The following is a 21168-nucleotide window of genomic DNA, read 5'->3' as shown; positions in this document are numbered from 1 at the left end:
TGCTACAGCTGAGATCACTCCAGAATGAACCAGACGGGGAAACCTTTGCCTTACAGCTTTCTGTTATGATTTTTTCACAGCACTTCATAAACAAAGGCAGCATTCCTTAAGTGGTCTCTTTTTCACTGCATAATGATAAAATAGCATTATAAATTAATCTGTAGATGTATGTAATTTTAAGTGTATGTGTATTTCTTTTTTCCAGGAAACCTCATTGTAGATTTTTCTGATGTGCTGTAACATTCACACATTTTCCTCTACATGACCAGTGCCACTTATGAGCCTATGTATTGTGAACTTTTTGATACGGCTCCAGGTGCTGATCCCTGAATACGGTATGTCTGAGAATTTAAAAGTGAAAACAATCAGAGCCAAGATGAATCAGTTAGTGAGTGAAAGTCTCTTAACATGGAGGCATATGAACACAGAAGGTATCAAATGTTGTTTTACATTAAAGCAACTTCTGAATGAGACCCTTCAGCGAAATAGCAATGCTGTGTTGCTAAAACCAACTTTGATCGGTCTGAATCTGTTTGCTTACTATATTCCAAATTTAGCAAACACCTAAAATTCTCTTGCTGATACTTTTTCAAATGGCAGAATTCATCTCTTATGGTTCATATCCTCCTAAACCAGGTGACACAAGTCACAGTCTAGAAATGACAGTTCTTTATGATCACAAGAGGCCAGATGACACATACAAGTAGAGCTATTGGGCTTAAATCTAGTCATGGTTATGTCAGGTGGGCCTTGCCTAAACACATGCAGTGTCAATAGTGTCATATCTGTGGTGTTGGCTTGCCATATGACAGTGTGCTGTCACTCAGAACCAGTGCTCTATGGCACACATTCTCTCTGGCCCTGGCACCCAGTTAAAGAGTGGATTTGAATACAAACATCCTGGGAACAGCAGGCACCAGTCAACAATATCTGTCAAACATATGTCATTTCATATTTACTTTTTGTACTTTAGAGCAAGTACCTTTTAAGCATCTAGATGACCCTTTCCTAATATTTCACAGATGCAAAATGAAAGCGTCACGCTCTAACTACTTTTTCAACCAAACTTGGAACTAAAGAGTCTCAGTTTCCTCAGACCTGTGGCCCAAAGCATTTGCTATGGCACGTGTCACAGTCATTCCTGTCCTGCTGTTATTAAGCTTTTTCCAACATAAGTCACCGTTTTCCACAATCCTGGCAAGAGGACAAGAAGACATAAAGGGTAAGTAGAGTGTTAACAGTTCATCCTGTGCTAACCATCTCATATGTCTGATTTGAACTTGTCAAGGCACTTTCTACAGGCCATAGAGAGAAACAGAGAGCTGCAGTAGAAGAGGTGTCCAAGACAGGCAAATGTGAATCAATTAATTCTGAAAGCTGCAAAGAGCAGCATGATTCCCATTGCTGAAAGTCATATTCAGCAAAGCTCAGAAATTCCTTCTCCAGGCAAGAACAGAGGTCCTGGTAGAGCTACTGGGCATGGAAGCCTTGCTGAGAGACAATTCCTTAGTGTACACAGTGGAGGATCCTCTCTCTATGTAATATTGTAATTGCAGATGCATTTAGGCTACATAATGTTCTGTGGACCACCGAGGATGAGTCAAGAGTTATTTTGTCCTGGAACAATAACCTGACAAAAGAAGAAACCAAGAAATACACTGTGAAGTATATTTTGATTTATAAGTTCTTCAATACCACTAAGGAAAGGAAGGTAAGTTCTTCAGAGGTTGCACATAGTGTAAAGTAAAATAATATATTGTATTATTCAGTAGATGAATTTGCATTTTTCCCTTTCAATACTTAGAACTGTCTACCTTCATGGAATTTCTTCTTCCTTCCCTTAGGAAAGACTGCAGGAAAAGGAAAAGATAATACATCTTAAATTACACTCTGGTTTTAATGCTAAAGTTAAGACACAACTTTTTGCAAAAGAAACAGAAGACATGATTAAGGAGAGTGACTGGACAGAATTTACTTACAAGGCACCTCCAGGTCAGCTGTTTCCTGCTTGTTGTTAGGACATCCAAGCATTTACGATAATTTCCTGTCTTACTTGGAGAATTTCTGAAATCTCATCATTATCTTCTGCTACTTTTTTTTTTTTTTTTTTTTTTTGGTACAGATATGTTAAGAATATGGTTCATAATATCTTGAGATATTGCAGAATTATTTCCTTTATTAGATGTGTTCAGATTCAGAAAACTCCAGCTCTGCTGAGCAAGATGTCAGTATGACCCAAACACTCTTTTCATTTCCCTAGCAACTCATGTATCATAAAGATTGCCTTCGGTATCACATGATTTCAGCAATTCTTAAAAGATCAGATATTTTAATTTAAGAGGGTTAGTAAGGCTTCTGTGTCAGTAACAGATGTGCTTCCCAGTTTTCACTGTCTAAAAAGCAAAAAGAACTATTTTTACTCACATAGAACTTTTTCACGCTTCTAGAAATAAGCCAATATAATAGGTTTGTAAAGGCAACCATCACATTGTTATTAGGAAATCCATGTGAAATAAACATGCCTCTTTCTTTTTACTATTTCTTTGTTGCAGTCTACATTCAGAATCTTTCATGCATCATATATAACATTTCTTTTTTCAATTGCACCTGGCACATCAAAGCAGAAGCTCCTGAAGATATCCAGATCTTTATCTCATACAGGTAAGGATGTTTAGCCAGATAAGTATGAAACGATGATTTTGGACCGAAGGATTTTTAAAAAATCCTTATATCCTTATCCTTATATTTCCTTATATTTATTTATATAAAAATATACATTTCTAATATATATATACAAATACATTATGTATTATATAATTTACATTATATATATTTATTATATATTATATATATATAATATATTTTAAATATATTTATAATATATGTATATATTTTTATATTTCCTTATACCTTATATTTCCTTCTCACAGACATGTAGGGAAGGTTTTTGCATGCCAGCAATATATAAAAAATGCAAAGAAGAAAAATATTGGATGCTATATGAAAGAAATATATTTCCAACCATCAAGGAAAATAAATTTAAACATAACTGTGAGAAATTTGAGAAACAGTTCAAGAGGACTGTCTTATTACAAAGCTTTCACACCTCAGACAATAGGTAAGTATTGTGTATTATTGTATATTATGAAAAGTTTATTTATTGGTTACTTCATGAAAAGCAGAAAAGGAAATAGGTGTGTCAAAGTCATAATATTAATTCTAACTATTTAGGCATTCATCTTAGTGTGAACGTTACACAAAGATTAAACAAAATGGATTAGGGCTGAAGGTATTTTAATTGTTTTGCCTGATTTAATAGCATTCCTTATCTATAATTTTAATTAAAAGAAAAGAGCTAATATGAGGAAACAATATTTATAAGCACTGCACCCTTGTTTCTTCATTTTTTTTTCTTTTCTGTCCTTTTTTTACAGTGCTGAGTAAGTGTGATTGTAAAAAAAACCATAAATAGTCACAAGTCTCATTTATAACCTGAATTTAAGAATATGAATGTTTTCAAACATTAGTAGCACTTTTATTTATTTTTTTAAATTAAAAATATCTTGGCAGTTATTTTTATATTAATCTACAGGTTTGAATGATCATATAAAATTACTTTTCCTAACTTCTCTGGGAAGTTTGAATTAATCTCATGGGTAAGAAATTCACCTGAAATTTAGCAAAGATTGCAGATTCAAATGCCTTTTAAGTCTTTAACATGTTGATCATCTTCCAGACCTGTAACCTGGGAATCAGTCATAGCTCAAGGGATAGCAAAAATATAATTCAAAACTCTAAATATTTATTCTGAGTTAGATCTCATCTAACCTTTTCTAAGACATTAGAATTGTTTGCTTCACCTAAAGCTTTACGCTGCAATCAGAGCCAGCTATAATCCGACATTTGACAAAAGGATGAAATTAAATTGCTGCTTATTCTTGACATCCTTAGAAGGGAGAATGGTCTGGCAGCAGTATTTCAGAGGCTAAACAAAAAAACCCCTGCTTCTTACTCTTCTCATGGCTCATGTCTCTTCACAGCTCCTGGTGTGCCCCCACCCTCAAAGGCTGCTAGAGCAAGCACAGCAGCTGCATGGACCTGTCGTGCTGCCACGCACCCTCTCTGCCTCTCTCTGGCTTTTCTCACTTTGCAACCGTGCCATCCCCAGACCTCACTGACCCTGTCTGCAGAAGCTTGCCATGCACTTCTTTCTCTGCTGGGAGGGATTTTTCAGAAAACTCCAGCTGGAATGCCTCATTTCAGAGAAATGCAGCAACAGCTGAGAAGGACTGAGGATGCCTGAGTACTGAGCACACACTCAGGAGCTGCGCTCTAACAATTGCCATGCTAAAAAACAGCTATAGATTTGCTCATATGAATCCAAGGCTGAAATCCTGGGGACCCAAATGTCCCTTGCTTCCAATACTGTACTTCCTCCAGAGCAAGTGCTTGCTTGCTCCTCTACAAGAGAGAGAAAGAGAGATATTTCTTAAGCATCTGCAGAAATCTTCATGTATTGAATCAGATAAATCGTCTGGGCAACAGGTTGTTCTGAGAAACTGTGGGTGCCCCATGCCTGGAAGTGTTCAAGGACAGGTTCAGTGAGGGTTTGAGCAACCTTGTCTAGTGGGAGGTGGCCCTGGCAATGGCAGGGGATTTGGAAATAGATGGTCCTTAAGGTCCCTTACAACCCAAACCCTTCTAAGATTCTATGAATTCTATGAATTTCTAAGTGCCCCCTCTGTAACCCCTCTCTGAGATGAAATTCAATTTTCTTTTTAAGTACTAATACCAGGACTGTGGGTAGACAAAACACATGTATCCTACATGACATGGAGCCAGTAGCAGACTCAGCACCAGTGCTGGCTCCGGAGAGGGCCTTGTTCTCCTTCCCACTCTTCCTGCCCTTCCTAGAAAGATACATGAAAAACCCCAACTATGTCCCCTTATTTTGAGACACTCCCTGAACAGCAGCTTCGAAGAAAATGTGTCACTCACTAGAATGTTTTCTTTGGGTGTGGCAAACTCCAAAACACTCAGCTGTATATTTTAAGGACTGATGTACTTTCGTTTGTTTTACATCTGTTTAAATATGAGAAAGAGCATGAGGTACAGAAGGTCTCTCTCTGCTCTCTATTTTTCAGAGAAGCTGAACCCGCCAATCAATGTCTCAGTTTCCCTTGAAAACAGAAGTATTAAAATTCACTGGAAACCTCCACCTACTATTGGTTCAGCAAGGAAAAAGTGTTTTTTGTACCAAGTGAAAATAACAGATCATAAGGTAATCAGTTTCCCTCGTAGTAGCTTAGTCTGTACAACATAACTACCACAAAAACAAGGAACCCCTCGAACTTAAGAGAATTTAATCTCAAACAAACTTTAAAGAAATCCCATTATCTTTATTGAATAATCCAACTTGTCTTTTTAGTAAAAATGAAAAATCAATACATTTTATTAAATCTTTTAGAGTCAGGCTTGCATTGAAGTGAATTTGAAGTTTTTGGCTTCAATATTAAATTTGAATTGTACACTATTATCACCATATTGACTTTTTTGTTATAGAAAAAAAAAAATACTGTCTGAAAGCTAGGAAAGGTTGTCAAATACCATGGGAAACAAGGTTAGAATTTGAAATGCTGGTTAAGGCAAAACTCAGGAATAAGGAAAATCCTGTGATTAGGTCAAATATGTCAACACGAAATAAGGAATTAAAATATAAGAGTCGACACAGAAGAAAAAAGGTCTGTGGATTGCATTGAACCACAATCTGAGTCAATCATTCTGTGTTAGGCAAAGGTCAAATGTTATTCAAGTGTACATGACCAGCATGTCACATGTAAGGTGCAGGTTGTGACTAATTTGCCTATCTAGATGCTGAGTTTCCCCTGAAGTTTCATACTGTGCTTTGGGTACCACAAAATAATAATAGACACCAGAACTGGAAAAGCCTTAAAGGGAAGAGAAAGAAGTGACGTGGTGCACAGAGTCAAATCCACACCACATCAGTCAGTATGAGGAGAACAGATCATGCTTTCCTAACACCAAGGAAGCAAAGATTCCATGCTTCTCCATGTATGAGATTCATACTTTCTACTTCTTTGCAGCCTTCTAACATCACTTTTAATTTCTACAAGCAAGAGTTTTCTCTCTTTCTTAATACTTCTTAAAATTTTAACATTGTTTATTTATAGAAGTTTGCTTCAGTATTTAAAAGTGATTAGGGATTATTTAAAGATCCCTCTGCTTTAAATTCCACCACTCCATTGATCTTTTGTAGTGATGTGCTTTTTTTCATAGGCACAATTAAAGATGTTTCAGGATAGCCACAAAAACAGTGGACATCCTTCAGCTGAAAAATGAAAGATTTTATTATAACAGAGAAGCAAGTGTAGCATACTACCCACACCGAAATCTTGAAACTTGCAGTTCCATAGTTACTGTGCTCATCCCATATGTGGTGTGATTAAAAATGAAAGGGGAATCAGTGGTTTCAAAATCCTAATGTCCTGCCATAAATGATACCTCCTTGCATCTTATCAGTTCCAGTCTCTCTTCATGTTCAGTTCTGAGTTTTAACACACATCAGATGAGAGTCAAATTGTATCTGGACATAAGAACTTTTTCTGAAAATCTCTTCCTACTAGTTAGAGATGTAAATAGTAGTGTCTGACATCCCTAGTTTATATCTGTTTGAACTGCAATGCAAAATATTTTAAAGTAATCCACTAAACCTCTCTTGATAGATTGCAAATGTCACTGCAGAGAACTATAAGTATCCATTTCATAAGCCAGCAAAAAGATGTGCAGCACAAGTGAGGGTAAAGAAAGAGATTTGCATAGCAAACAAGATCTGGAGTGAATGGAGTGAACCAGTATTTATTCACGATGGTAAGTTATGTACTTACTACTCATAACTGTTATCATGGGTTATGTTACTACCATTCAATATATTTACTTCATTAATTCCTCTCTTCTTCAGGCTGCTATTGGGGCATAACTCTACCTAGGGGTCCATGGCACACACCAGGCTCACACAGCCCTGCCGTAGGGGAGTCCTTAGTCTGAGTTCTACTTCCTTGGTCTTTACAGAACTCTTGTCCTGAGTTAAGTTACACTTGACTCTTGACAGCCTTTAGGAAATAATAAATGGTCAGCAGCTGTCAAGGTCCTAACACCCTGTTGCCTTGCCCTGCAAAGGACAGCCCATACATCTCTAAAAATACTTTCAACTGGAGTTAGTAAGCGAAGAAATCCACAGAAGTCATAAAATTCATCCAACCACATAGTCTTTAAGGACTAAGTCCAAAATGTCCCTTAGTACACTGGTGGAATAATTTCTTATCTGACAGAGATAGGAAATGGTTTAGCTCTCATTTAAATACATGGGCTCTGGCTCCAATATCTCACTCGAGCACAAAGTAAACAAGAGCCTTGCAATATTTTTCCTATAACCTCTATGAAGAAAACACCTAACAGTGGTGTGCTTACAAGGGAAACTTGTGCTTTCCATGATGAGAAAAATGCCTCCACCTGCAGAAGCTTTCTGCCATCAGGTTAGGCAGAGGGGCAGTAGCACAGTGGTGTGATGCTGTATTTATAGAGAGAAACTTGTGTGTCGACACGCAAAAAAAAAAAAAAAATACAGCACTATGGGTAGTAAAACAAAACAAGGAAAGTATCATTATTTAATACAACAGACTGTGTTTTGGAATATGTCCTTTTGATTTTTGAGCTTCAAATACATATTTATCTGAGGACAGGAAATGCCAGGCGAGATATTATTATTTTTGAAATTGATTGAATGTAAATTCCGTTATAGAGTTTACTGGATACTGGCTGCCTGCTCTATCAGGTGCCTCATTCATTGTATCCCACTGGTCTGCTGAAACCTTTTTTGGCCTAAATTCTTTCATTTAATTTCAAAAGCATTCCACTTGTGAAATATCTAGAGAAAGAAACCTAATTGCCCTTCATTTTCATTGTGGTGAAGGAGAGAAATTTTCAGGCCATAAGAGTCTTGAATTCTTCATTAGAGGTTCCCCTTTCTTCTCACTAAAGACAGAGAGAGTCTAGGACCACTGCATGGCCTAGGAGGGGTCTGCCTGGTCTGTCTGCCTGGCATCAGGCCAGACACATCTGTAGATATGGAAATCATGTGTAGATAGGGGAAATCAGAAGAGGTCCTCTGTGAGGAGGCATGTAGATTTATTTGTTCCCTGCCAGCCTTTCACCAGAAGAAGGAAATGGATTTGAGCAGTCACCCATTCTGGCTCCAGCCTACCAAACCTTGCTCTCAGCATCTGCCAGTATCCTTTAGATGTTTTCAACACTGCTGCCTTCCCAGCCTCCTTTACAGCTGTTGCTGAGGTTCAAGCATCACAACAGCTTTCCTCCACTTCAGAAAAGTTTAGGATGGACAAGACCCCATGGCATATAAGCTGTAATATCTGCATGTGTTCAGTGCAGCAAGATGATTTACCCTGGAGCGTACTGCACATGTGATGCAGCAACTCCCCTCCTTCCTACTCAGGAAGGATCAGTGGTTTTATAAAATGAACCTATGGAGATATTCCATTGGAGGGTCAGGTACTCAGCTAAATCTCTTTACATACCTCCTTTGATGCTGAGCTAAATTTTTCTGTCCATTTTACTCTGTATTCTGTGGAAATTATTCTATCTGCTTCTAATTGGAGACATGTATAAATTGACATTACGCAAGTAACCTGAAAAGAATAACATCCATTCAATATTTTTGTTTTGAAATGTGTTGATTTTTCTGGTGTTACACAATCTCTTTCTACTGAAAGTCTTGAAGAAGCATGGCATGACCTGCTTTCTGTTTGCTTCTCCTTGACATTCTACTGTTTCATCTAGGAAATGTGCAACATTTCTTTAAGAATGCATTTTAAAAAGGCATTTTAGCCTTTATTTTAAAAAAAGCTGAAACATCAAAATAAAATAACATAATTCAAAACATAACTAAAATATTTGTTCTGAAATGTTCCTTTGACATGAAAAGAATTTGCTAATTTTCTCATGAGAAAAACATTAATTCTCCTTTGGAATTAGCATATGCCCTCAAAAAAACCCCTCACAATTTAACCTGAACTGAGCTGTTTACTATAGAAACTTTCTGCTAAAAAAAGAAATGTTTAATCAGCTTTATTCATATGTAGAAACTTGAAATAATTGGTCTTATTTTTAAAGCTGATGAGCATTCACAGATCACTTTGAAGTTTGTAGTAATTCAGAAGTGTTCTGCATTTTTGCAAACCAAGCCACTTGTTTTGGTTTCAAAGTTCTGTTATTTCTGTCAAACTTAAAGTATTTTAATTTGAAAAAAAACCCACCATGAAATGGTCTACCCAAAAGAATATATGTGCTTCTTTTTCTTGCTGCTTTCCAAAATGCAAGAAGTAAGAAAGCAGGAGAAGCAAACTTTGTGGTTCAGCTGATGATAAGAACAGGACTTCCTCTTCTCCTGGGTGTGTGCATGATATAAGGTTAGCAGAATGATGCAGAGAAATTACCACAAACTAAAAAAAAATCTGCTACATGGTCCAGAGGTGTTTCAGAATAAGTTTTCTGAGCCCTCATCTCAGACAACAAGAAGAAAGTAACTTCATCTTAAAGTGAATAAAGAGTAGTTTTGTACTTTAAAGAAGATAATGCATATTCATATAAGTTCTACCCACAAGTTTCTGAGTTTTGTCTTGGTTTCATATGAAATTTGTGGAAATAAATGGGTTCAAACTCAGAACTTTTATTCTTTTATACTTTGATTTTAATCTAGATTGATCCTAAAACCACTGTTTAACTGGCCTCAGACTATAAACAGCTCTATTTTAAGAGCTGTCCTTGCCTGTTTTTCTTCAAAATACTTAGTTAAAACCAGTTCAAACTAGTTGTGGTTCTGAAGCTAGATATTAAACAAGAAATAAAATTTCCCAGAAAAACATTTCTGAGTCAACCAAATAGATTGCTATTTTGGGTATTTTGGAGGAAGAAATGCAAGGTACAGAGCAGTAGTATTTGTTGAACAGTATAAATATGTATTGATGCAATTTCTTTAGCACTGTGCCAAGCAGGGTTAAAAAGGTAAGTATAATAGAAACCAAATGCTACTTCTTGAATCCCAAGGAATATTTTGCTTGACAAAATGCTTTTATTTTCATTTTGCCTTAAATCAGTTACAGCTGTGAAGTGGTAAGGCGGCAGAAGCAGGGGACCCATGGTGTGTGGAGATGGGAGGTAGCAGCAGTGGGAACTCAGGAGCAGCTGGATCAGCAGCAGAAGTACCAATGGCAGATGGACAGAGGGTTTGATATCCAGAAGAATCAAGGCTATGTGGAAATATCCAGTGGCAGGACAGGCCATGCCTAGGCTATGAGAGCAGAATTCCAGGAAAAGGAGGGAATGGAATGAAGCAAGAAGAAGTGCTGGACAAAGTCAGCAGCAAGGCTGAGGGCTTAAAGGAAGGGGAGGAAGGAACAGTGCTGAAGTCAGAAGCCCTTTTCCCGTAAAAAGTCTCCAGGAAATGTTTCTTTAAATCTGTGACAGTTCAGGAATAGAGCAATATTTATGAGTCCATATGTAATTAATCAATTTATTAAATACCCTAGCCTCTCCCATATAATTAACACTACTTTTCCCTTTTCTTCTTTTTTTTTTTTTTCTTTTTTTTTTTTCTTTTTTTTTTTTTTTTTTTTTTTTTTTTAAGAAAAGACAGTGGATATCCTAATGCTAAGCCTTGCATTGTTTTGTCCTCTGGTTTTCCTTGGAGGTCTGATGATATATGTAGGTAGAAGGTAGTGTACATTTCTGATGATTGTATAAATTTTTGGTGGAAGAGGGGTCAGGATGAGAGTAAACCATACAATGAATAAAAGTCAAACACAGATTTTCTCAAGAAGCAGTTAATTGTGCTTTTCCAGCTATTGTTCTAACAAATTAGTGCTTAATGTTATGACCTAGTGTAAGACACTGACACCAGTAATTCTTCTCTCACAGCTCCTATCACAGTCCCCCACAGATCCAGTCTCACACCTTACTCTCTGATGTATTTCTGCCACTATAAATGACATTTTTTAATCTTACTCTGACAGCTGCCTCTCTATCTTCAGTGTGACTTTACCCCATGGTTTCACAGGTTCTGCATTCAAGGCCACCTATATCAGTCAGACCAGAGATGAACTGCATGTCATGCTGTCCAATTTCATTTCATAATCCATGGATGTTGTGAAAGCAGTCTTTCACTCTAAGTTAGAGAGTTAACTAGAAATAAAAAAGGGAAGTCAGGCTGATGGAACGAATTTCCTTTACTGTACTATTAATACCATTAGTAGAGCAAAGTGATAGTAGTGGCCCTACACCCACCAGCAGTTAATACTGCTAACTCTCTCTAGGCCACTACTTTTCTGTCTGGCAACATAGCTTCCCTATTGAGAGCTGCCTATGGCAGCAAAGGCTTTCTTGAACTGAGAAATAAACTTGTCCAGGATAGGATGATAACTCAAGATACCTTAATATTTGAAAGATGCAGTATGTAAGTGGAGCCTCTATTGAAAGTAAAGTTATTATTTAATTAATGACTAATCATTATTCCTGATTTGTATAAAAGAAGTTATCAATTTTAAATTATGGAAAGAATACATAGCAATAATTTTTTAAGCTACAGACAAAGTAGCATGCCACAAGTTCTCAATTTGCTTGGAAATAATATTTGTGTATAGATAATAGGGTTTTTTAATATACATCCAGTCCTTTTAAAACTCTTGCAGGTTAGAAACCAATTAGGCTAACGAAGAGCTAGGGAAAATGTTGAGAAAAAGGTTAAATGGCTTTAGAAATAGTAGATGCTTGTCTTGGAACTGGAATAAATATTACAAAGCATTAATGTCTGATCCGTTCCTGCAGACAAGAATAGTTGCGTGCCTGTATCACTGTCTTGCAGGTATAGATGCCTGGAAGTTTTAACCACGCCTGTTCCACATCCTTCAAATAATATCAAAATGTGGTTAGCAGATGAGACTCACCACCAGGTAGTGTGTCTTTTTTCTCTCACCACATTGACATGCATGATGTTACTTGCAATCGGATGGTACAACATTGCATTTGGAGCAGCATGTAATTAAAAAAAAAAAAAAAAGGGAAAAAGGTATGTACAGCATTTGTAGTAAAGCCAGAAGAGAACAGAAAACTTTTAGAGGTTACAGGACAATGATGTTAGACAGGATGGAGAAAATCCTCAGGGGAATAAAATGTCTAGTGTGCTCAAAGGTGTTTCAGCATATCCACACTCAGTGGGCCAACATTTTAAGGAGCGATCACCCTGAGTACCTGAAGAATAGTCAGTTATGGGATGTTATACACGTAAGCATGTTGCAGCAAGTAAGCAGTTATCAAGGGGAATTTTCTGTGGCAATCTGCAAGTCATTGGCTATGCAGTAGGAAATGTGCACATTCTCAGAGCAGGAAAGAGGAGGCTGCACAATTCATGCGATATAACCTACCCCACCTGTGCCCCTGCTTCAGGACAAAGCCACAAGCAGAGGTGTTTACATTGAAAGAGCTGATGCACTATAAGTTAAGGTGCTTGCTTATCTCATGCCAGATTACAAGTCTTCAGTCAACTTGGCAAAACAAGAACTAAATATTTACAGTATTTTGTGATTGTCGTTAATGGAGCTCCTTGGCTTGCACATTCAATGTTTCTTATACCTGTCATTGTGTGAGCTGCAGGGAAAAATGTGCTAGTCAGGCAGTTGTTTAGATCTGTGTAACTCCAGAAAAGCTATACAGTGTACTGTGTGCTAAAAGGCACAGCAAGATTGCTCCTTACCTGGTTCTGCAACACATGAGGAGAAGGCACAGGTGTGCCCAAATTATGGTTTTTTTTGGTGGAAAGCACCATTGAAATAGAAAACTTTAATGAGGATTTTCTCTGCTTTGTGTGCTCAAAATATTTGTTCAGAGCCTCTGCAGGATTTCTGTAAATTTTACTCTCTCCTGCCATATTACTGTACTTATGCTGCAATATCAAAATATCTCCTAGTAGAGCATTCAGCAATTTAACTAGCAATTTCCAGTGTGTTCCCTTGGGCTATTTTCTTTCCCAAGAGAAAGATGTATGCCTTCCAATACTGTGTTTTGGGGCTTTTTTAAATAATATATCTACGTGATTGCAAACTCTGAAAGAAACCACAGATATCTCAATCCAGGAACCATAATTTGAGTTGTGAGGCAAGAGGAATGGGTTGTTTCATTTAATTTTATGTTCTTAAAACAAATTTATGGGGGAAAACAATGTGCATATCTATACAATCAAATGACAAATTAAAAGATTGAAGTGTTTTGAACTTGCATCTGGAGTTCATTCCACAAGCCTTGGGCTGGGTCTCAGAGCAGACTATGCTCCTCTTCTTCACTACACTCATCTTCTCAGAAAAGCTCAAGAGCTCCAGAACTGGCCTGAGGGCAATTCTCTTATTCTCAAGATTCAGAATAATTTCTGTGATATTTCTGGTCAATATAATTTGACCAAATTTGATGCTAAAGGTGCCATATTGACCCTGAGCACAGCTGGTTAAAGAGTATATTTATCACCTCTTCTGTGCTAAAGTCCTTCTCACCCATTTTTACCAGTAATAGTGAGCAAATTAACTGATAATACCCATTGTGGCTATGAATATGGGCTGGCAGAATACAGAATCATCACTATCAACTTTATATTCTGTATCTCTCTTCACATTAGAGCTCTGTAAGCTGCTGTGTAGAGGTCTTTGTATTCAATATATAATCACCACAAAAACTATATTTAATGTTACTGACAGAGAAAGAAGTGACTTCTGTCCCCAAACTATTACAAACACTGAATAAACCTTTGACAGAAGACTTCAGCATAGCTGGGTAGTTACTGTCTACATGATAGCAAGAAGTTACTGAGATAACACAGTCATCTTTGGATTCAAGTGATTGTTGATGGCACAATGGTCATAACAGGCTGGAGAGTGCCAAGAAATAACATTAAGGCTCAGAAAAACTAAGCAAACTTGCCTGTGAGCAACTTGTAGATCGAGAGAATAATTAATATAATCTTTGCATTCCAGTTGCAACAGAGTAAGTAATATGTACTAATCCCAGATATATGCCAAATAAGTTGAGTTCTTGTAAAAATGCACAGAATTTTAATACCAATGAATGCAGATTTTGTGTATAATGTAATTTTTATCCAACAGCAACATATGTCAATGCAAATGGAGATGCACTCAGAGGTTACTCTGGGAACACCAGAAGAGAACAGAGATGAGAACATTCGACTACAGAAATGTTTGAAGGAATTTGTGTAAGAAGACCTATAGAGGTGACATGCCTTTTTTATCTGCATGCAAGTGTACCTTTCCATGCGGTGGACAATATTCTAACAGATCAAAGAACAGCTGATATGGGAGTTTGTCTGAGCCTAGTAACTTGAAGTACTTGGCACTCTGACAACATGCAACTCTTAAAATTAGCTTTTAATCACAAACACAAAGCAGTATCTTGCAGTTTGTCTCTAAAAACCTGATCTTCAGCCCAGTAAAATTAGAGCACCTCAGAAAATATGAGCTAATATCGAGGTCCTTTTGTGTTAAAATGAAATTAGAGTTAGTGTTTCATAATGCTATAATAGCTTCCAAGTACTGTCTGATAGATCAATTCCTTTTGAAGATTGGCTGTTCATACAAATCTCATATTAGTTATTAACATCTGATTGAAGTGGTCATGAGAAATGGTGGAAGCAGTAGATGTTTCTGGAAACAGCAAGAGAATGTCACAAGTGTTCTCTAAAACTCAAAAAAAAAAGTTCCTTTCTGAATCACCGAATTGTGTAAACACACATCAACCAGAAAGAAGAGATACGCTTGAAGACAAGGTCTTCAAGTTGTGGACTTTGCAGCTGGTAATTTAGAGAAAACTTTAAACGAGGTAAAGAAAACAAAGTTTTCTGCTGTATTGTGATTTTTTAAGTAAGTTTAACTCAGAGAAGTTATAGGTTCAGAACTGACCAATTTTTGCTATTTATTTTTCCCTGTCCTTTTAAAGAATCTTTCCTACTGATTTCATGAGATGATGAGCTATGCTAGTCCATTTTCAGGTACACAATCAGGGCAGATTATTCTAACTCTTAGCTGGGACAATGTTTATTTGACTAGAAGAGAATGAACTGATTTTGCAAGGAAGACTTTTCTTTTTTGAAAGTGGGAAATTCAAATCAATGATGGACATAATTTTCTGGAATGTTTGGAAGATACCTAAAAATTACTTGCTGTCATTACTGGTAATTTTTTTCCATGTCAGAATAATATTGATTGGAAGAAATAACAATATAAAAATTTTGTTTGTGCTTTTGAAATATAAGATTTCTAAGATACAGTTTGGTGCTGAGTCTTGATTCACCTAAATGTGCTTTTTGTTTTGGTAAAAAGTCCACAATGGAGAAGATTACACTATTTCTCCTTTATTATTAAGAATGGCTGGTGACAACTGGAAAGCTCAATTTAGAAATGTCTGAACAATAAAAGGGCTATAAAGGACTTTGTTTGCTGTAAGATCAGGTTACTGACCTCAAAAGAACAATCAGCTTTAGTAGGTAATGTTACATTTCCTCATGCATTGTAATTTTCACAGAAGGTAAAGGTGTTCTTACCTTTGAACATCAGTGCTCTCCCCTCCATACCTGTCAGTCTGATGCCCACAAAAATCATCAGGCGGAAGTAAATTGGAGATATCAGGTAATGAGTCAAGTTTCAGTGAGACAATTCCTGTAATATCTCCTCTGTCTTGAGTGCTGAGGGGAAAACCCTCAGTCAACAGAGTAACTTTTCTTTTGGATGACCAGACACCATGTCTGTGGGTAGACAATACAATTTATCCCATGGTCCAATGTTCAGACTTGTTTTCTCAAGAAGAGGGGAAAGAATTCCCTCTTTCTGATAAAAATCATTAGATGAGGTATTTAGAAAGTGTCATGAAATTATAGATTCCTTTCTTGGTGAGGATATAGAATGGATAAAATGAAAAAAATCACAATATAAATGAGGTAAGAGGAGTAGAGGAGAACTACACTGACCACTCACATCTGGAACACAGACTCCATAGAGTAAAATCAGGCCACAGTGAATATTGTATTGTTCCTTAAAATATATATTTTTATACATAAGTTTTATATAGTTTTGGCTTGCAGTGCTTGAAGTCCTAAAGCAGTGCCAGGATTTAAAATAAGATAGAGAATGTAGAGATTAAAGGAATTTTATTATTTTATTTGAAAATAGAAGAATTAAATAGAATTCTTTCAGATTAAAATTGTTTTTTTTACAAGAGGCCTTGGTCAATACACAGAACTTGCCCACATGAACATGACAGCCTCCAGGGACACATCACATAAAACATTATAATAATATCAGTTGTATTGAAAATTAATCCTAAAGTGCAAATTTAATAAAACAAAAATCCAGTATCTGGAAATCAAATATTTCCAAGAAATATTTGACCAGCGTATTCTCAAAATAGTATAATTTCTCCTTAAAGTAAAATATTATTCTAAACCTATCCAAGACTTCTTCTCCAATAGTGGATTAATCTGCAATACATACATAAAGAAAGGTAATGATCTGAGAGCAAAATTTATATATTGCTGGCATTAAACACCTCAGTCTATACAAAATACTCAGCAAGTTTGCTGATGACACTGAGAGAAGTGGTATGGTTGACAGGTCTGAGGGACAGGATGTCATCTAGAAGGACTTGGTCAAGCTCTAGCACCCGGCCTATAGGAACGTCATGAGGCTTAAGAACGCCAACTACAGCAGGGATGTGATTTTCCCCTCCACTCCGCTCCTATCAGACCCTACCTGAAGTCCCGTGTCCACTTCCGAAGACCTCAGCACACGAAAGACACAGACCTGTTGGAGCAGCCCAGAGGAGAGCCACCAAAATGATCAGTGAGCTGAAGAACCTCTCCTAAGAAGACAAGCTGAGAGGGTTTGAGTTGTTCAGCCTGGAGAAAAGTTGCTTTCAGGGAGACCTTATAGCACTTTTCAATACCTAAAGGGGGCTGACCAGAGAGCTGAGGAGGGACTATTCACAAGAGCATGTTGTGGTAGGACAAGGGGAAATGGAGGCAGATTTAGATTAGAAATTAGGAGGGAATTACTGTGAGCATGGTGGGGCAGTGGGGCAGTTGTCCAGAGAGGTTGTGGCTGCCTCAACCCTAGTGGTGTTCAAGTCCAGGTGGGATGGGGCTTTGAGCAACCTGCTGGAATGTGTGGAATGTGGAATATGGTCTTTAAGTGTCCGTTCCAATCCAAATTATTCTATGATTCTCTGAAAATTCTACTCGGCTTGCTTTCTCCTGGCAATGAAGCTCTTGCTTCATTGTGAATGAAGCTCTTGCTCCAGATAAATGACATTCCTGTGTATAAGACTTCACCTTCTGGTACTGAAGTGGGACCTGATGAGGCACTGGGCAGTACATTGCACGTAGATTGCTCTTCATTTCCACTTATGCATGCACTGAGTCATAAAACCTGGTGATATGTCATGGCTGTCTGGTTTTATGCTTTCAACTCCAAGTCCCTGCTTCAGTCAAGTACATGTAGCACACAGGCACTCAGGGCTCAGAGCATTATTTAGTATTCGTGTTTATTCCTGGACATCAGCAATTATGTAGATATCAGACATACCTTACTGAAGCTCCTGAAGGAAAAATAGTCCATTCTCTTTGCCTTTAAAGGAGAATAGTTTGAAGAGGATGATGGGAATCAGCAAAGCAACCTTCGGCCTTGGGACTCAGCACAAAGGCTCATCTGGTTGCCCAAAGCTGCTACCTGCTCTACAAACAACCTACTTCCAGTCAGAAATGTTCCTCAAGTTTTCAAATTGTTTTAATTTGGACCAAGTCTGTTGCTTTAACTGCACTGAGAGAATTAAAGAAGTACACCTCCTGCTCTAACTTGAAGGCCTGTCCTTTAATAGGGACAAGATACACTACAAGATTCTCATTTTTGCTTCCTCAGGTTTGGGTATCTAATCAAACAGAACCAGTCATGGCTCTGAGATATTGAGACAAGATCTCCAGCAATCTCAGTCTAGAACAGGTGTCCAAGACAGAATGACCACCTCTTTCTTATTAGACACTAGATGATGATCAGAGTCAGAGTGCATGCCCACATTTTCTTGACCTAGTTATTCTTTCTTTCTCTGACCTAGTGGAAAGAGATATTTTGGCCAAAGAGCTTGGCAGTTACAGCCTTTGCATTTCGGAGTCTTCCCAGCACAGTTAAAGATATCATAGTTCATATATCATAATGTTTCAGACCAGCATTATTTAGCCAGCAATAGCAGTTTTGATCAGAAACATCGTTGTTCAAGCACAAGGGCAGAGAAAGTTGGGCCACAGTATTTAGTCTGAAGCCTGGGTTCACAATTTTATTCTTATCACTATCAAGTAGAGAAGCTGAAGGATGCAATACTTAAATGTATCAAATGCATGAAGAGCATGGGAATGTGCGGGTGTGTGTATATGGGTACATATGCATAGCCAAGGAAATGCTGTTTGTATGGAAAACAGCACCATTATTCCTTAGGACTAAGTGTGTGGCGCATGTGGTGTTCTTAGCATTCTGCCCTGTATTTCTCCGTTGCAGATGTGCAAGTTATCTGCTGGCATTTGATTAACCAGTGCCAGCCGACTGATACAACTTGGTCTACTTACCTGATGCTTCCTACAAAGTAACTTAAAAGATAAAGGTGACATTGGGAGATAAAAATGCTTTGGTGACTGATGCAGCACAGGGTTGTGCTTAGAGTTATATTACTGCATCTCATCAGAATATATACATCAGCCTATTTTTGGTAATCTCAGAAAAAATTCCAGGTCACAGCTTTGAATGCCAATTGCATATAAGGTCTGTCACCATGCTCTGGTTCTCCTGGAAACTTGGCAGGTGGAAACCCCTACCTGCTGGATAAATAGTTAGAGAATATGCTTTTGGTATTTAGTTCAGAAAGACACTTAGAGTGACAAAGAACCAACAAAGCAATTGAAATCTTTGAGTAAAAACTACCATAGCTTTTTTTTCAACTTTCCTCTTAATATTCTCTAATTTCACAGAAGTTTCTAAAGAAACCACAATCATATGTATATAGCTCCAGTGAAATCAAAACACGCAAGGATTAAAAAATACAAAGTGTAATAGATAGGCAAAGCAAGACATTAACAAAGAAGGAAAGAATAGATGAAAGTAGGGGGGGAAGGATGAAAAGAATTAGTATTCCAGACCTTACAGCACTATTATTATGTTTATATTAACTCACAAAATTAGTTTGGATTCAGCAAGCTGTCACTTTGCATTCATACAGATGAAAAATAATTGCATTTTAAAGTTTGTTTTGGCTTCTGGCTGTCATTTGGTATTTTAAGCAATGCCAAAAATGAGAAATAGGGTGATTATGTAAATATTCTAGACCACAATAGCTAACAAATACTCATTTCATTCTTGATTTTGTGCAGAAGGCTACTATGTGGGAAGCCTTTCTTCAGTTTTTAAACTACTTGCTAAGGATATTGAAAATGTACATGTACCCAAAAGGAAACTTGACAAAACCATGAAAAAATATCTATCAAAGACTTTTTAGATACATTGTCAACTCTTCTGACTCGTGGTTATTTGTTCAAAAATTGCAAGACACAGGGAGAATGCTGCTGTCCTCTTGTTGGTTTCTCCCCCGGCTCCTGCTACAGGCACTACTGGGAAGAAAATGGACCACTGGTCAAGGTCAGACATATCTGGAGGAATGGCTGAGGCATTGTATGTCCTTCCAGACTGAGGGATTAATGAGCTCAATGCTAATGTTGAAATCAAGTATGCAACCTCTATCTTCAGGAGAACAGCAAAACTTGCCACTCAGCTAACACCTAAACCCCCAAACCAGCAGAACTTTGTGGCTTCATAAAGTCTTCCAGTCCATCTTCACTAATGAACTTCATCTTCCAGGCAAACTTTATTTGCCCGGACTTTCAATGATAGTTTGGCAAGGGTCTTTATCCACTTGCATAATTTCAGTAGCATCTTGATTCACAAGGTTTTTTTTAATAGAAAAAAAAAAAGTTTTATTTAAAACACACAGGATGGAAAAGCTTTATCCCTGATCCCTTTTGGACATTTAATAAAAAGAAATAGTGATGTATATATCAGAGCCTGTTTCAACACCAGGCAACAGTAGAAAGAGATGGACACTAGCAAAATTGTGCCTATTTTCTGCAGGCTGGGGAGAATTTAACATATACTCATTATACTGTTAATACAGTCAGCTTTGATTCATTGTAAACCTGCTCTACTTGACTGAAGAATTTGGAAAGTATGAGGTCTTCAGGGTTATACACAAATTGTAAATTATTTGCATCATTACATGTTTCAGTTTATTTTTTTGTGAAAACCAATAAAAATAAAATAAGAGAATACCTGTCTCATACGTTGCACATATTTTGGGTTCCTTGAAATTGAAGATAGTGTCTGTTATAGGAAAGGGCTGTGCTTGGTGAGAAGGCTAGTGCTGGTAATTTGAATCTAAAAGTCTTCAAGATAACGTGTTTTGGGATTTTTTTCTTGTTCCCCTCCTGCCCTAATTCTATCCCAGGGCTTTGTAATAAAAGTGTTGATGAAACCACTTTCCTGCAGTGGAAAGCAGGGCACTGCTGGGCTTTGTGGGAGCATGGACTTGCCAGGGCCACTCCACTAGTGAATGATAGGTTGCTTCCCTCCCAGCTCTAGAGCAATGGGTTAGATGTACCAGCACAGGGAGATCTGGGGCAAAGGCGCACTTCAGATAATTAAATTAATGGAAACATGATGATTATCAGGACATGGTGATTGTGGACTTAGTAAGACAGTATGTCATATGGTCTCTTTAAATGCTGCTTTTTGAAACATCTCAGCCCTTAACTTGGAGCAATGCTGATGAGGTGGTACTTTGAAACAAATGGGAGCCCTTCTTGCTAGAAATAAACCTTTTTGGTTGCTTTTTGTGTGTGTATATGTACTTTTCTTTTTTAAGTGTGATTGGATTTTAAACACTAGGTGTCAGTCAGTCACCTCTCAAAGGCATGCTCTCAAGCTCTAGCACATT

At 37.4% G+C, this 21168-nt stretch overlaps 1 protein-coding gene across 1 annotated transcript; it reads left to right on the top strand.

Moving 5' to 3' along the window:
- The first annotated feature begins 1119 nt into the window (after positions 1–1119).
- Positions 1120–14348, top strand: LOC128804211 (interleukin-5 receptor subunit alpha-like). Its single transcript, XM_053971797.1, has 10 exons — positions 1120–1222; positions 1557–1711; positions 1845–1992; positions 2553–2661; positions 2931–3118; positions 5145–5281; positions 6744–6888; positions 10721–10808; positions 11954–12041; positions 14238–14348. Exons 1-10 carry the CDS (start codon positions 1120–1122, stop codon positions 14346–14348), a joined length of 1272 nt encoding a protein of 423 aa, XP_053827772.1.
- Positions 14349–21168: the final 6820 nt, after the last annotated feature.

Source organism: Vidua macroura, chromosome 2, assembly GCF_024509145.1.
Source record: "Vidua macroura isolate BioBank_ID:100142 chromosome 2, ASM2450914v1, whole genome shotgun sequence".
NCBI classification, from domain to species: domain Eukaryota; kingdom Metazoa; phylum Chordata; class Aves; order Passeriformes; family Viduidae; genus Vidua; species Vidua macroura.
This window is presented reverse-complemented; position numbering and strand designations above follow the sequence as displayed.

What these genes read in the sequence shown, in the direction of transcription:
- LOC128804211 (XM_053971797.1), top strand. Translation starts at nt 1,120, where the DNA reads ATGGCACGTGTCACAGTCATTCCTGTCCTGCTGTTATTAAGCTTTTTC. An exon ending in ATGATATATGTAGGTAGAAG is followed by an intron (nt 10,809 to 11,953) that starts GTAGTGTACATT and finishes ACTGTCTTGCAG; the next exon opens with GTATAGATGCCTGGAAGTTT. An exon ending in CAGATGAGACTCACCACCAG is followed by an intron (nt 12,042 to 14,237) that starts GTAGTGTGTCTT and finishes TTTATCCAACAG; the next exon opens with CAACATATGTCAATGCAAAT.